We start from the raw sequence: 15,524 nt of genomic DNA, 5'->3' as shown, positions 1-15,524 counted from the left end.
TTATTAAAAACTAGTCAGAGCAATAATCCTCAAATTGCTCAACGCTACGGAAATGACTGGATGCTGTACTGTCCTCTCCCAATGCTTGCTTCATCGAACGCTGGGGTGTTTTGTTTCTGAGGCATTTACAAATTTATATTGAGGTTAATGCTGCGCTTCAGGCTAGTCTGAGTTGTAAAACACCATCCCTATGAGTATTAATATGTGACGGCAAAACTGCATAATAAATGATTCACTTCACTTCTTGCTTTTCACGTTAACCTTCAGGGGAGCGGAGGAGCCCCGCGGCTCAGACAGAATCGAAATCTGTCATATTCATAATGGAGTGTCAGAGATAAGAGCCTACTTAAAGGAGAAAGGAGCTGCACAGCCCCGAGGCGTGTGCTGTCCAAACCGAGCTGTCCTCCACTCATTAGCACAGCGTGGATCTGTAATCCCTGGCGTTCTTTGGGGGCACAGGTGTCCCCTGTCTGTCCTCAGATTAGTTTTGTAATCCCCAGGACCCCCCTGACCCGACAGTAGCGTTTGTGTTTGTGAAGCTGTTCACTAGAATGCCTCTTGACCACTCGGTGAGTCAAATGTTTTTGCCTCTCGTTTTACACATTCCAACGACATTTCATCCATTTACCTCACTGCGCTCACCGATAACATGACATACTGGATTTAGCAGACCATCTGTCAGCTTCACACTCTCTAACAAGAGTGGGTACTCGCTATTCTCATTTTATCCACGCTGCTCACAATGCCATCAAAGTGCCTTCAGCAAGCCTCACCACAAAAGCAACGAAATGCAGAAGAAGTCAAATGATCAATGTTGAAATTTGAGCCCGACAGCTTTGTTCGATTTTAAAGCATGACACGGACAAAAAAAAAAATCTGTAACACTTTGTGGGTAAAATACACAAAATATTGCAAAAATATGTTTACGTTGTGGATTAAAAAGAAAGAAAAAAAAAACTCTGGCTTGAGTGCTGGATGCTATCCAAATTCCGGAAACATCATGGAGGTGGTGTGGAGCAGCAGGAAGCTGTCCAAATAAAACAAGTGATACATGAACACAGAGGCGCTCTGGCCAGACCAGATGTTGTGAGGTTGCGAAAGTGTCTGGACTGAGGTGGAGTCCACGTTCCAGAGCGAATATGAGCCCGAAATGTTGTTTGTTCAAAACAGTTAATAAAAAAAATGGCTCAGCTGAGTTAAAAAAGATGAGAAAAATTTGTTTACATGGATTTAAATATCTAAAAGCACCTTTTAAATCTTCCTCCTGTGGCAGGAAATCTTCAATGAAATGAAAAAGAAGCCGAACGATTTAATACTACTGCTCAATAATAGCATTTAATTTGTCCTTTATTAACACAAGCCTGACAAATACAACCAGCTTAGTGCCTAACTGTAAGCTGTGACAATGATGGCCACATTTGTGTCACAATGTCACAATCTAAATGTGATCTAAATGTCACATTTAGATCTGTAATAAAGTGAAAGTCTTCTGCATCCTGTTTTATGTGTGCATTTGGGTGGGTGGGTTTTTATCCTGTTATACACACTTATTCATTAGTCACAAGTGCGGAATTGAAAGGTTAAATGCAATAACGAAACTGACTTACATACAAACTTCACAAGAAAAAGTGATAAAATAAAAAGCCTTTCTGATGGCTTCCATGATGTCACCCGCACACACTCATGGCAGGCATGATGTAACCTGATAGCTGAGTGCGTTTGCTTTATTTTCACTGGAAAACCAGGAAGCTTTGCCGTTGCTTCGAAAGAATTACTGTCCCCTAGTTCGCAGTTTCAACGCCTTAGGTGGCACCACAGCTAAAACATTAGTTTCCTGCTCTGTGGCACTTCTGGAAGGCGTGCAAACATTTCTGACAGAATCATGATTACCTCCCCCACAAAACCCCCCCAAACACACCTGTAAAATTTGACCCTGCAATCCCACCATATCTGAATCGGCATCCCTCAAACGCCGAAGAGCCGTACACTCACTTTTTCTAACGAGACGACAGAGGCACTCTGAACAGCAGGTGCCCGCCACAAAAGTACACTTTTGCATCATCCAGTGAAGAAAGGCTAAATGGGAGCTTGAAACCACATGATTACTGAGCACACAGCTGCTTTTATGGTATAAAAAAAGGGCTGCAAGTGGCAACCCTGTCGAGCACACGGACACGGTGCCTACAGACTTAACAGTGTGGCTCAAACTGTTCAAAGCTGAAACATCTGAACATCAGCATCAGTGATCAAAGGTATTATGTGTTAATTGATACACCTGTTCAACTGTCCTATGGTGAGCATCTTAATACAAGATTTTCATAGGACAGGAAAATTGCCTGCTCACCTGAATTTGAAGGATTCAATCTATTATTATGTATCATATATTATAGATTTATTTTATAGGTGCATAAAATAAAAATTCTTTACCATTTGTTGGTAATGTGTTTTTTTAATGAAACAGCAATCTGAAGCCTCTACTGTAGGAAAGAAACAAAACTGATGTTTTGCCAATTTCCTATCTCTGTTTTTGAGATTTACTGGAAGCGCTTGAGTAGGTACTGAATCCAAATCCTAACCCCGGATAGGCTGGTTCTCCTCTGTGGCTACTTGCAAAGAGTCTAGAGTAAAAGGCAAATCTTCTGTCCAATAAAACCTGAAACAGCAGACTGCCACATTGTCTTCAGGTCTAATGGAGTCCATTCAAATTCAACAGCACCTCCCATTCTGCTCCGCAGATGTTAATTCTGGCAAGTTGCTACCAGACAAAACCTGCCTTTTTCAATGTGGCAATTTCAAAAGCAGCTTATGTCTGCTTTTGAAAGAATGTTAAAGAATGTTAAAGTTAACTTTTGAGACAAAGTGTTACATCACATTACAGCTGAGGACAAAAATTAAGCTCAAGGCCCATGAAACAGGATTGAAAAGTGTCAATGCCAGAGGATAAAGCGTATCCTTGTCATATTGACACTAATAACTGATGAATTTGCTGGATGTTTCAGATAAAACTGAACATCATTAACATTAACTAATTCCTAAGAGGTCACAACACAACACCCACTCTTGTGCAGAACTTTGACAGACCAAGCAGAATGTCTTTCTAGTGCAGCTGCCACCTTGGAGCCTGGACAGATCCTGACCATAATGCACTTCTCAAAAGAGCTGCAACTCTGTTGCTCTTTTGTGTGAATTTTGGACTGGTCCTGGCAATGGACTGTTACCCACATGAAAGGATCAGACTGGTCTTTTTAAGACTCCATCATCATACACCTGCAGGAAGAATTACAGCAAATATAACTATGGATGGCCAAGTCTAAACAATGACTCCAGGCTGATGTCAAAACTCCCAGGGACATTTTCTTTTTCTCTTAACACAGTTGCTAGCTGGCATTCAACCTTTCATTGATGCCAAACAAAGTGTTCGGCTGCTTTATTAGTCCACAACCACTCAACTGAAACTTAATTCAGCAGGTAAACAAAAGCAAAGAACAACTGTACAATCAAAACAAAGTCCAGCTGACAGGTTTAAAGGTTATTTTAAAGTCAACGATTTCCTTTGCCACCCACATAGTGGAGCAGAAAACCGAACCCCCCGAATGTGCACATGTCAAAACTAGAGATGGACCGATCCGATATTATGTATCGGTATCGGTCTGATACTGACCTAAATTACTGGATCGGATATCGGAGGGAAATAAAAAATGTAATCCGATCCATTAAATATCAAAAAAGCACCTCACAAAACTTGCAACACGGCGTAACTCTGCTCATAACCGTAGCATGTCGGAGCAGTATGCGTCATGATAGAGTGGCTGTGTGTATTTGTAGCCTCGCTACCAAACCAGCATTTCATCTCCGAGGAAGTTATCCCAGAGAGAAGTAAAGCAAGTGTGTAAATTCATCTCTGAATGTTTGTAAAGCATTCCCATGTTAAGCTTAACAATATACGGAGCGACTGCCTCTTCTCTCTCTCTCCCTCACCTTCCTGCGGCTACTTCAATCGTGAAACTGATCAATGATCAGCTGATCGGCTTTTCTGTCGCGAGTCCGTCTCTCTTCTTTGTTTTTGGCCCACTTTGCACCAGAAAGAGGAAACCAGTGGCTGAACAACAGCAGCACGTTTAAGCTTGATAAGCTGTTGTTAGAATTTATTTAATATTACTTTCTACACCAGGATCCTTTTCTACGTAGCTGACGGCTGGTAACTGTGCAGGGGCGGATCTAGCAAAGGGGGGCGATAGGGCATGAACAGGGAAAAGGGGGCACAAAGACATACTTTTCTTTCTTATTCTCATTTAAAATGTCTAGCTTTTAATAAATAATTATCTGAATCTTACACCCAAAGTTTTAATCTGATGTAAAATGTATAGAAGTCCATTACTGTATATAGTAACTGTTAAGTCTAATACACCCTAGTAAGCTATAGTACTTTTTCCTTTGGGAAGGTACCATCTGTGCAGTCTGCAATTCTGTTGAAGAAAGATGTTGAATCTATTTAATTATTCTTGAAAAATAATTTATTTCTGTGCATTTTTTTTTTCACACTGCATCAAATTAAAGTTGATTACGTCGATTAAGCATCATGAGGTGGAGGGTGGGGGGTGGTCCCCTTTTTTTTATTTTGCTGGGAGTTTGCAACCCTATTAGTTAGGTTGCTTAATATTTCTGCTAAGTACTCTTTAAAATACCAGAATTGGGAGGATGGAGTAGGTTTAAGTTTATTAGATTGATCAGTGTTGCTGAACTATGAAATATTTTGGGTGCAGTGTATTTTTTACATACAGGTATAACAGAATAGCTTTAGTGTTGTTGTTTATTTAAACTTGAGTATGAACTTATACAAAATGCAGCAAGATATTAAAAAAACAGTTTTATTGATTAAAAAACACACTATATCGGATTCATATCGGTATCGGCAGATATCCAAATTTATGATATCGGTATCGGACATAAAAAAGTGGTATCGTGCCATCTCTAGTCAAAACTGAAGCTAGAGCAACAATAATGATTGGACCCTCAGTAGTTTCAACTCAGTGGTGACTGCACACAGCTGAGAGACTTTTTCTCTCATAATCAGCTGAGCCTCTGCCAGCCAGCCAAGATGCCTCCAGGCTATGTTTTGGGATCTTGAGCAGCACATTGTCGCTTCACACCGCAGTACCTCACATCCCCTCTGAGATTTCACAGGCCAGAGCATTGGTTGCAGGATTTCATTGCTCCCTGAGCATAACATCCTCAGTGCTGTTCTGGCTAATTGGTGGGTGAGTATCCTGGGGATCCAGCACAGCAGAAACCAATACAAACACACACACACATAGAAACGGGTATGTGTGGAGGCCTCTCGTGGCCTGTCGGCTCTGGGTCCAGTGCCAGGCTCCGTCTTGGGCTTCACACAGAATAAAGAGCAGCTCTGTCTGGTGGTCCTGACGCACGGGATTCAGCCACTGTTCATCCTCTGCACCATAGACAAAACCCATTGTTCTATATTATTAATGAAGAAGAGTCAACATGGAAAAACCTAAGAGGTTTAGCTTAGTCACTTCCTGGGTTTCATGTAGCACTGTGAGAGATGCAGGGCTCAGTGTCTTCGCACATTTAAATGACATCCTAACAAAAAGCCACAATTTGCATATTACCACCAACGTAATATCTTAGGGTTTTTTCTTTCATTTTCTCACTGTAACGTATAAAATTGGAAATATTGAAGAAAAAAATAAGCATTACAGCAAGTGAACAACCTTTGTTTATATTTGGAGATGTGCAACTCTAAATATTCAACCTCCATTCAGCAGGAGAAACATTTGTCTCTTTAGCCACTACTTCCTCAAACTGTGCCTTTCTACCACCGAGAGTAAAGTAGGTAGCGCGTGGTGGATTTATCAGAGCTTCTTTGCTAAAAACAGCTGCCTGCTGTGGCTGGAAATCAGGCTGATGGAATAAAACCAAAACAATGACCCAACAAGATGCATAATAAGCACTGCCCATCACTTTATACATATTTTGTTTAACTTTGCTTATCTAACAGCACCTTGGATGCACCTTAAGCCTAGGAAGTACCAGAAAGCATTTTCCAGGTAAAAACCCCACTCTGCACCTGCCGATGTGACAGATTAGACTTCATTTAAACATGAGGGCTACTCTTGTGATTAATCTGCTGGAGTAGATTTCAGATGTGGTACCTCACAGCAGAAATAACAGCAGATTGTGGTGCGTCGCAGCCTTTAAACAAAGCGGCTTAGACGTAATCTGGGCAGACTACTGAGAAGAGCAACAACAGCATCCAAGCTACAGTCCCCCCCATATGGCATTTAAACAAGTAATGACTCTGAACTTCTCTGTCTCCATGACAGCAGGCACGATACTCAGAGATTCAACTCGACGGTCTCCTGGATGTGGGTGCAATCTAATTTGATTGTCAACTCTGTGGTTAGCTGAGGCAGAAGAGCAGACATGAGGCCTTGGCTGCATTCCTGTTACACAGAGTCATTTTCCTTTGGTTCAGTGTGAAGCATATAGACTGACTAATACTGTACATGTGACTCCCAAAGACTGATTGTAATCATTTCACGTGCTTTCAGCTATTGTGCGCTCAAAGCCAACAGACATGTTAAAAATGCCGTTCAGAAATTTTGTCTGGATCTGGCAAGTGTATGGTTAACTGATCAGCAGCACACTGACATGACAGAACTGTGCCGTGCAGATTAGACATCAAGAGGGCTCACTCATAATCATGTGGAACTCATCTGTGGTTGACTTATGTTACCAATACTACGACAACAAGTGAGCAAAGATGCTTTAAAAGAACCAGCAACAATGAGAAGTCATAGAAAGCAGAGAGCCATGGAATACAAACAAATTCCTATTTATGTCTCTATGACAATCTGCGCCGTCTAAACAAAGATTATTTGGGTTTAATCTTCTCCTGAGTGACGGCCAAGGCTGCATGTGAATCAAGCAGTCCTATCACAGCAGAGGCCTCAGATTACTATTAGCTCAAGTCTGTTTCAGAGATCAGTTCTTGGCCTAATGAGCCACTTCACTGGGAGCTTTTCATTTGGTAGAAACTGCAGACTCCACCAGAAGTAAGCCACTTGTATGACAATCACACACAGTGAGAGCAAACAACCATATCTAAGAAAGGTGGGTTGAAATTTAACTTACTACAGCTTTGAAGGAGCTGAAGCCAGTTAAAACTACACCATTATAAGTTAGGGTTAGCTCACTGAGCACAGGCAAAGGTTATAGTTTCTATTATTTCTCTGGGTCTTAAATACAAACTTTGAACTATTTCAATGAGATAAATGCAATAAGTGCAAAAACGCAAGCCAACAAGATATTACAACGGCCAAGAAGTGGGGACTTCTAAGTATAATTTAGATTGGCACATGTACACAAATCCTTAACTACAGACATAATATGGTGATAAACTTTAACAACACTGAATTTTGCATTGATCTTAACAGTTTATTCTTGACCTTGGAAACATTCTTGCTAAAACAATCTCCAGTGAAGGACCATTTAATGGCATTGACACATTAACTCATCTTGTTGACTGTGCCAAGATCCCGGACTTCCTGGATCTTCTAGCATTCAGTGGGTAGTTTAACAGAACACCGTGAAACCAGTTCCTGTACAACACAAGTCAACATTACTTGTGCAGCTACACAAAATCTTTACTGTAGAAACTAGGTTTATTTTACATGTGTGGTTACACAAAGATGCGGTCTGCTCAGATGATTTGAGTCACGAGTTAATACTTGAAAAGCTTTTCACATCACACACCGTGCAAATTTTAATAGAGTGTAGTTCTGTGCAAAACTCTTGTCGCCCCTCATTTCTCTTTATATTTTGCTTCCAAGGAGCTAGACTTTCGTGTAATTTTTAAGTGCTCTTGAGCAACAGCTCTCCAGGCTTGCTGAAGGTTTTTCTCTGGACATTAACTGCTATTTCACTCGGTCTGTTGCAAAAGCATATGTCCTCATTTCTTTAATCGAATTCATGAAAAATGCCAAAGATAACACAGTTTGGAGGGTGGATGAAAGGGTGGTTGTCACGCAGATACTCATAAGGAAGATAAAACACAGAGTAAAGGCTGAGTTGTTATATAAATTACACTAGAACTGGACTAAGAATCGGTGGCAACAGGTCTTATTTAGCGATGAATCCAAATTTGTAATTTTTGGATCAAATTATCATCATGTGTACGGAGGAGCTCAGAACAAAGGTACTATGTTCAATGTCATGAAACCATACCTGGATAGAAAAAAATAAATCAGTGATGGATTGACCTCCTCAGAGCCAACACCTCAACATTATTGAAGCAGTGACAGAGACAATGACGAAAGGCAACCAGCATCCAAAGAAGAGCTTTGAATGTCCTTCAAGAAGCCTGGAGAACTATTCCTTAAGACTAAGACATAAAGTGATGGTCAACCTCATTAGAATAGTACAAACTCTGTTTTTGCCTTATATGTTTTGTTTTTAATCTTTCATGTTTGCACGTTTTAATAAATCACTGTGTCTATTTCCCATTTTCCTACCAAAATATCAAGAAATGAAGGGCAACTCAAGACTATTGGACAGAACTATATGTCCTTGATTAAAAAGAAAAAAACAAATACAAAGCTGTGGACCACTTGAATGTGGTTACATACTGTGAAAGCCTCTAATCCAAATGGTTCCCTGCTGTGATCCAAGGCTTGCCTGTTGATCAAATCTATTAAGAGTGGCAAGTAAACAGTCCTGCAGCTATTATTTGACCAATCTGGTGACAATATGCAACAAGAAGACTACTATATATATCATCAAGTCCAAAAGCAGTCATTTGGTTATAGTTTACATAACTGATAAGGGGAAACCAGCCAATCAGATTGATAAAACTTTACGGGTGACTAACAAGGGGCTAAATGGCTCACTTAAATCTTGATCAGCTCTGAAGACCTCTGTTAAGTCAGGACACAAAGCAAAGCGAGGGGAATCATCCTAATCGTTTGCCACTCAAACTGAAGTGAGGTCATCAGAGTCACGTAGTGCCACTTGATAGTGCCAACTGCCATGAGCCACAGCTGAGACACATTAGGGTTTAAACGGCAGTAACTAACACTAAATGCTGTGATTATAGAACTAAGTTCTTTTAATGCTGGAGGGCTTCCACCCCGCCAAGAGATGAGGCATCATGCTGGCAGCAAGGAAGAGGAGGGGAGTCAGCGGGGGAGTTCCTGACATGGTATGAAGACGGGTGTTTCAGATAGCCATCCTAAGAAATTTAAGGGCGTGGGTTTGTATCCTGGAAAGCGTAATGATGATGAGTTTTATAATCAACAAACGAAATTTCCTAGATCCCAACTGTTTTGCTATTTCTCATTTGAGAGGGGAATTCCTAATGCTTGTAAAATGTGGGAAGTAGGTGGTTCTAGTAGCAGATGTGATTAAGAAAAGGGTCTAAATCCCTCGGCAGTGTGACGTCAAACCTCTCTCTCCGTGCTACCTCCAGGACAGAAAGGGATTCACCAGTGTCTGACAAGCAGCAATCACACCCCAACACAGCACAGCGAATTGACTTCCACCTAAACTGCTTTTTGTGATGTGCTTACAGGCTAAACGATCTGCCCCGCCACCATTAACATAACAAAAATGCTCTGTAGCGAGTTGAAAAAACTAAAAGACAAGATCGAAATGAAAAACCTTCTCCTCGTCTCCGTGACGAGTGCACGACGATGCAGTGATAAGAACCGGCCTGCTCAAGTCAAATTCCTTCTCCTAAAGCAGTTAATGTGTATGAGGGCGCGAGGCCAGGCGACAATCACGTTTGACCCACATTTTGCCAGCTCTCAAATTTCACCTCACTGTTCCTCTGTGCAGGTTTTTATTCACTGACTGGGGCACAGAGCCGGAGAGCAGAAAGTTATTTGTTACTCTTTGATGGCTTAAATAAATAAAATTGTCCAAGAAGATGGTAAATAACACTTTAGTACACAAGTACACCGAGAAATGAGCAATGGAAGTTTTTCCACACATCTGGCCAAACAAAACCTATTATATACAAACCTTTTGTGAATCCCTGCAACACGATCAGTATCTTGATCAACTGTTTAGAACTGTTTATGCATGGAGGACTCTTTATGTTGGTGCCCAGGTAAGGTAACTGTTGACAGATCCGCTGCCTGCCTATGATGTGACAGATGTTTCAAAGGACCTGACATGCTGGGCACTTAAAGCTTCAATGGGGAGCTTGTGTCTGGACTCATAAAGTTGGGGGAAAATGGCAATAAACTCAATAACTTACCACTGCAGGTGTCTCATGCATATACTTGTGGAAGTGCTACAATATTAACATTTTATCTTTTTTTATTATTATTTATTTAGGGGGCCAAAACGTAGTGTCTGATCTATTTCAGGACTGTGTGGTAAAAGTTTAAAAGCTGACTCAGATACTTGTTGAATCAAAAAGAAAGAAGGCATCAATAAATTCCCAGTCCTGCTACAACTTCATCGCTACTTTGATTAGGGTTAAAAAACCCACAACAAAGTTTAGAAGTTTTGCCAAGCTCAAAAAATGTCATATCAGAGGAACAGATGCAGATCTTGTGTAAATAAACAAACACTTTTCTGTTTGGAATGACTTTTTTTTTTTTTTTTTTAACTGAGCAACAAAGAGAGGATCGGGGCGTGCAGGACGACAAACAGAGGGTCCAACCTACACACACAGCTGTCCCGTCCCGGGGCACCGGAGCATGGAGGGAACAAAGAGAAGACAGATGCAAACGACTTTTTTCTTACCAACACGATTGCAAATCTCTCCTCCAGTTCACCTGCGTCTGGCATGGGGAGTTTCAGGGGCATGTTGTGTCCCCTGAGATCAGTGTGGTGGTCCATGCTCCCTGCGTTCCCCATGATTCCTCTTTTTGACCAGAAACCCCAACTTTTCCCCCCTCTTAGTCCACTTGAGAAAAAAAAAAAAAAAACTCTGCACGGCGATAAAAAGGGGAAATATCCACACGCTCTTCGCTTTGCTCAGTCGCCCTGGCAGGATCCTCGCAGGTTTATCCAGATCACTTCTTCTTCTTCTTCTTCTTCTTCAACATAAAGCACATGTGAGGGAAGTAACATAATGCGACGGGTCCGAGCGCCAGCAGCAGCGGCGGCGGCAGAGGAGTCCCTGATGAAACATTTTCACGGCAAAGGGAAGAAACCTGGAAACGTGACTCCTCTTACTCACTCGGACCTTTTCTATGCAGTTATCCGTATCTTGCACAATTTCGGCTCCACTCCCAGCCGGTAGTAATGACGACGAGCATGATTCACGATTACTGCAACCCTATCTGTGACTGAGTGAGTGAGTGAATGAGTGAGTGAGCGGGTCTGGCTTTCCTAATCCCTCCACTGCTGACCAGCTAGTTAAGGAGGAGGGGGGTGTCCACACGCTCACACACACTTGGACACACTCGCAGCCTGCGCGCACACTCTCATCCCTCTTTTACAATGAGTCCTTTCAGGGGGGCGAGCCTCCCACTTCTTCTTGGGGCGTAGCTCCCAAAGCCGTAGCTAAGGAGATGCTCGGTGTTGCATTGTGGTACTTTGAGTCCAGAGTCAGGGGCCAGTAATCAAGGGACGCCCTCACGCAAAAGAAGAGCAAGTGCAGGGGCTCTGTGGAGTGAATCCATCCTTCCCACGCTGTGTGTTTTTCACTTTTTGTGTAGATAAACTTGTTAATTTGTTACCTTTCAAACTCTGTCACAATGACTTCATTAGTCAAGCGTTTTCTACTCATGTATGATTATCAGTTTTGATCTTGACCAGTCATCATATTGAACAATGTTTTCCAAAAACAGCACATAAGTGTAATAAATCAGTAACTCCAGGCATCACAATTAGTCACAATGAGATAAGGCTATTTTAATTTACACCTATTTCTAAATTTTGACCATGACAGTATTTGAGGGAAAGAGTTTGCACACAATGACCTTTTCCCTCAGAACAGTCATCTTATTAGACAGTATTTATAGCCTGCAAATGTGCAAACCAATCACTGCGGTCAAAGCAACAAACACACTCAGGTGTTTTTAGTTGTGCATACTTTTTTATAGCAACAGCAAACTTATAACTTATAACTTATAACTTTTAACAGGAAGAGATCTCCAGCAGAATCAGGCTCCGGGTGGGGCAGCTATGTGGTGACTGATTGGTGGGAAAGAGAGACCTCTAACAAACAGGACAAATCACAGCTACACAATGATGAGAGCAAAGTTAATAATGGATGGATGGAGAAGTGCCCAGTACTTCATGCAAAGTCCCTCAATGTGACTAAGGGGTGGTTCAGGGTCATAACATCCAACCCAAACTATAAGCTTGATCAAAATGGTTCATCAGCTATTTCAAGAATTTTTTTCCCCAATGAACTTACATTAAAAAAAAATCAAACCTCTTGAACATTGGATTCAGTGTAAAATGTGATGATCAACATTCAGTGACAGTAGTAGCAGTCTGCTCAGTTGTGACACCTTAATATTTGTGTAATAAACATATATACATATATATCTGTATTATACTAAGTAAATACTGTGTGGTGAAGGGCAGTCAACATCCACTGTAGAGTTCCCATCAGATCCAGTCTGTTTTTTTTAAACAGATTAGGATCTTCAACATGGCTTAAAATGAAATCTGATGCGGTCAGGGTGGAGACCACATTACGCACAACTGGGTGACATCAGCATGCAACTTTTTGGAGATAATCCAGAGGTTCTCCAGATGCACAGTGCTTTCATTCAGCCTGCTGGACTGACCGAGTAAGGGAGGGTGTCACATATGAGGTTACTTGGCTGGAAACACCAAGGATGCAAAACACAGCTGACTGACCTCATTCACTCATTACGTGTTTAAAGTTGAGTATTGTTATTTTGCTCTGTAAGAACCACTCCCCCCTGCACTGTGTATGCTTATTCAAAAGCCATTTATGCTCATTTTGATGTCTGAAAATACTAATTTACCAACAAATTTATTTCATACACCAATTCAACTGCTCAATAACACAAATAGCTTGTCATATGGCAGCTCAGTGCATTTAGATATGTTGACATGGTCAAGATGACCTGCTGAAGTTTAAACTGAGCATCAGAATTAGGGGGGGAAAAGGTAGTTTAAGTGACTTTGAATGTGGCATGGTTGTTAGTGCCAGGCGGCCTAGTGAGCGGCAGTTCTCTAGGTGAAAATGCCTTGTTGATGTTGAGGTCAGAGAAGAACGGTCAGACTGCTTTGAGCTAATATTACAACCAAGGTACGCAGAAGAGCATCTCTGTACACACAATATGTAGAACCAGTAGCAGAAGACCACACCGGTTGCTACTCTTGTAAGCTAAGAAGAGGAAAATGATGCTGTATTTTGCACCGACTTACCAAAACTGGACATCAGAAGATTGGAAAAACATTGCCTGGTCTGATAAATCTCGATTTCTCCTGCAACTTTTAATGGTTGGACACTAGGACCACAATTTGATGTAAAAACCATGAAAACATCCTGCCTTTTATTAACGGTTAAGACTGGTGGTGTAATTTTGTTGGAGATATTTTCTTCGTGTGCTTTTACAGACTTTTGGGGCTCCATGTTTTTTATGGCAATATACATAACAATGGCTTTCATATGCAGAAGTTAGATAATAATGTCAACATAATTTAACTTTGAATCTTGCATTTGTTCTCTGAAAATTGTTTCTTTTTCTCTACATAAATCTAAATGTGCAGCTCACTTGATAATCCACCTATTATCTCAGACAATAAACAGCCCTTACTTTACAATGAACAGCACATGACACGAGCTCAACAATGACTGAACATTAAGACAATGACAATAACACTGTGTGTCGATTAAGTGCAGTGTCAAACAAATGAGGTTGTGTGCTGAAATAACAAGCGTTCCTGACACAGCAGATGGTGACACGGCAGCAATAAAAAGAAACAGTGAGGAAGACTGTGTCATTCTTACCCCTTACAGTAAATAAGGGTTTCATTTTTAGTAGATATAGAATGTGCAGAAAGGTGATTAACATAAACTTAATTAAATTAAACAACTGATAATTTTTCTTTTACTCATTTAATCAATGCAAAACAGCACCTCAGTTTTCTACCCAACACAACTTGCTGAATATTCTTCCAGAGACTGCATTAGATGCCAACAGGATGTTGCATGTGTGGGTGGAGGCGGCACCTTGCAGCTGCATTTCTGAAAAATCTTGGTGGGGTGGTATGATGGCCTCAGATATGTCCATGAGGAAATCTAAAATGCAAAAGAGGTGCCAAAAATAAAAGCAGCACAATCACGCCAGTGTGTGAGGAACCTCACAGGGAGTTCACTTGGCTGCTCATTTTAGTAACATCTGTGAAATCAAGCTCTCTTAAAAGGAGACTCATGAAGTTATAGCCTTCATAAGGCTCGAGTAGATTAACAAATGCGTCTTTGTACTTTAACTTATGGGGCTAGAGGGTGCAGTGATTGAATCAAGTACCAACAGATCGTAAGGATAATGGTGCCATCTAGTGTATATTGCTTCCTACTCTGGAGCAGATTAAGACAAAGCTAAATGCCCGCAACCCTTTAAAGACTAAATAACCTGATCATTATGGTCTAATGGTCAGGGGTACCAAACATATGGGCCAGGGGCCAGAACTAGCCTGCCAAGGACTCAAATCTGGGCCACAGGACACCTTTTGAAAAAAAGTGTCTACTTAAGGAGGGCATAGTCTTTGGACTTAACTATATTTATGTTTTATAGGTTTTCCTACTGACATTCATATGACACCAATAAAAGTAAATAATTTCCAGTTTTTCCACGATCTACAATAGAAAAATTTGTTATGGTGGGTTCACAGAAAAAAAAACAACTATTAAATAAATGTAATAAAAGTTCACTTTTTTTTAATAGTAAAAACTTTTATTACAGACTGGGCAATGAGCTACCTGAAGTTTCTGTAACTTTGCATAATTATTTCTTACAATTTAAACCCAAAGAACCATGCTGGCAGATTCCTGCCATTAACTACAGCAACATTTGTCATCTGAGCTTTTTTTTTTTTTTTTGGGGGTGTCTGGACTTGTGAAGTCTTTATTTTACAAGCTCCTTAGACTATGATGACCTAACATAACATTTACTTCCCATGAGTTCCCATCATAATCAGTGTCCAGGATATGTATTGTCACATGTACTTTGATGAGGAAAAACCACAGATAAAAAAAAAAACATCGTTGTATTTAGAAATTCAGGCACAGTTGTTTGCCCACTCTTTTAAATGAGTTCCTGTTTATACCAAAGATGCAAATGTTTTACACCTGCTCTGCACTGGCAACTAAAGACGTTACAGCACTAACACAAATGAAAGCCAACAGGGTTCAGGCAGCTGAGTATCAAACTATATTTATTGTATACAGTATAAGGAAAAAAAAAAAAAAAAAAAAAAAAAGAAAGAAAAAGAACATTTGCCAACATCACCATGCAAATCTAAAATGTTTAAATTTGAAATGCAGGTGAAAATGAACA

General features: G+C 40.7%; 1 protein-coding gene across 4 annotated transcripts in view; it reads right to left on the bottom strand.

The window, feature by feature from the left end:
- Nucleotides 1–11,492, bottom strand: part of fmnl2a (formin-like 2a) — a 52,565-nt gene extending 41,073 nt beyond the window's left edge. For 3 of the 4 annotated variants that reach the window (XM_031743122.2, XM_031743120.2, XM_039600565.1), the window contains exon 1: nucleotides 10,777–10,890. In XM_031743122.2, coding sequence (XP_031598982.2) covers nucleotides 10,777–10,890 — 114 coding nt within the window. Of the gene's footprint in view, nucleotides 1–10,776 lie in introns of all 4 variants that reach the window. The other variant, XM_031743121.2, reaches the window with a different exon arrangement.
- Nucleotides 11,493–15,524: the final 4,032 nt, after the last annotated feature.

The sequence above is a fragment of the Oreochromis aureus genome, linkage group 16, assembly GCF_013358895.1.
Source record: "Oreochromis aureus strain Israel breed Guangdong linkage group 16, ZZ_aureus, whole genome shotgun sequence".
Taxonomy (NCBI): domain Eukaryota; kingdom Metazoa; phylum Chordata; class Actinopteri; order Cichliformes; family Cichlidae; genus Oreochromis; species Oreochromis aureus.
The sequence above is the reverse complement of the archived record's forward strand: the minus strand, read 5'-3'. Positions and strand labels throughout refer to the sequence as shown.